This window comes from Orycteropus afer, unplaced genomic scaffold, assembly GCF_000298275.1.
Source record: "Orycteropus afer afer isolate SDZICR_OR568_19922 unplaced genomic scaffold, OryAfe1.0 scaffold00261, whole genome shotgun sequence".
NCBI classification, from domain to species: domain Eukaryota; kingdom Metazoa; phylum Chordata; class Mammalia; order Tubulidentata; family Orycteropodidae; genus Orycteropus; species Orycteropus afer.
This window is the reverse complement of record NW_006921848.1, coordinates 167,329-168,471: the sequence shown is the minus strand read 5'-3', so window position 1 is coordinate 168,471 and position 1,143 is coordinate 167,329. Positions and strand designations below refer to the sequence as shown.

The 1,143-nt window shown below is 44.8% G+C and overlaps 1 protein-coding gene across 1 annotated transcript in view; it reads left to right on the top strand.

Annotated features, from left to right (window-relative positions):
• RDH16 (retinol dehydrogenase 16) overlaps nt 1-1,143 on the top strand; it is a 103,151-nt gene that overhangs the window by 48,240 nt on the left and 53,768 nt on the right. Inside the window, 1 exon segment of the mRNA XM_007950068.2 lies at nt 1,041-1,051. Within this exon segment, the coding sequence (XP_007948259.2) occupies nt 1,041-1,051 (11 nt within the window).

Below are 1,143 nucleotides of genomic sequence, written 5' to 3'. Positions count from 1 at the left end.
GTTTGATATTAACATAATGTCATCAATGTAATGTATCACCATACTTGAAATCTGTACCAAGTCCAAGTCTCTCCTAACCAAGCCATGACAGTAAGCTGATGAGTTCAAATAACCCTGTGGCAAAACTCTGAAGGTGTACTGAGAGCCTTCCCATGTGAAAGCAAACTGTGACTGACTCTTTTCCAAGATTGGTATAGAGGAAAAGGCATTTGCAAGATCAATCACTGAGTACCAGTCTCCTTTGGCCTGTTGTATTTTCTGCACCACCGATACCATGTCTGGAACAGCTGAAGCCACAGGTGGCACTACTTTATTTAGGCCTTGGTAGTCTACTGTCAGTCTCCATGAGCCATCTGCCTTTCTCACAGGCCATATAGAGTTGTTATACAGAAAATTTGTTGGCACCAACACTCCAGCCTTCAACATGTCTTTAATCAAAGCACTGATTTCCTTCTGTCCACCAGGTATCCTATATTGTTTCAAGTTAACAACCTGAGTGGGCTTGGGCAATTCCAATGGTTCCCATTTAGCATGTCCAATCAATACTGGCCTAAGGGCACACTTACACGCCTTCAGTTTTACAATATCAGGTAGAGGGAGATGTTTCCAATTAGACATAATATCCATACCAATAATACATTCAGGTAAAGGAGACGCAACTACTTCATACAACATCTGTTTAAATCTTCCAATTCTCATCCAAACTTTCACTTTAGTCCCATCAACTGTTGCATCCCCATATCCCCCTGGTCTAACCTTAGGCCCCTTCAACATTTCATTGACAGGCTTTGGGATGACGGTACATTGGGCTCTGGTGTCCAGGAGTCCCAAGAAGGTCTCTTCCCCACCCCCAGGCCATTTTACCCATACATTTACATATGGCCTCAGGTCCCCTGCTGGGGGCTGGACTAGAAGACCCTGGTCCCCATGTCAGTCTCTGGCTTCATCAGTTAGCTGAGTCTCTGCTTCAACTAGTCCCAGGTGAGAGTTCCTATTATTAAATTCCTCCTGAGTGGAGTGAATAGAACGAACTTGTCTAGGCCTCCTTAAGGTGGAAGGACCAGAAGGAGTTTCCATTGGTCCACCCAACCTCCTGTAGTGCTGCATCAGCACCCTTGTCTCTACTCCATCAATGTCTGCTAT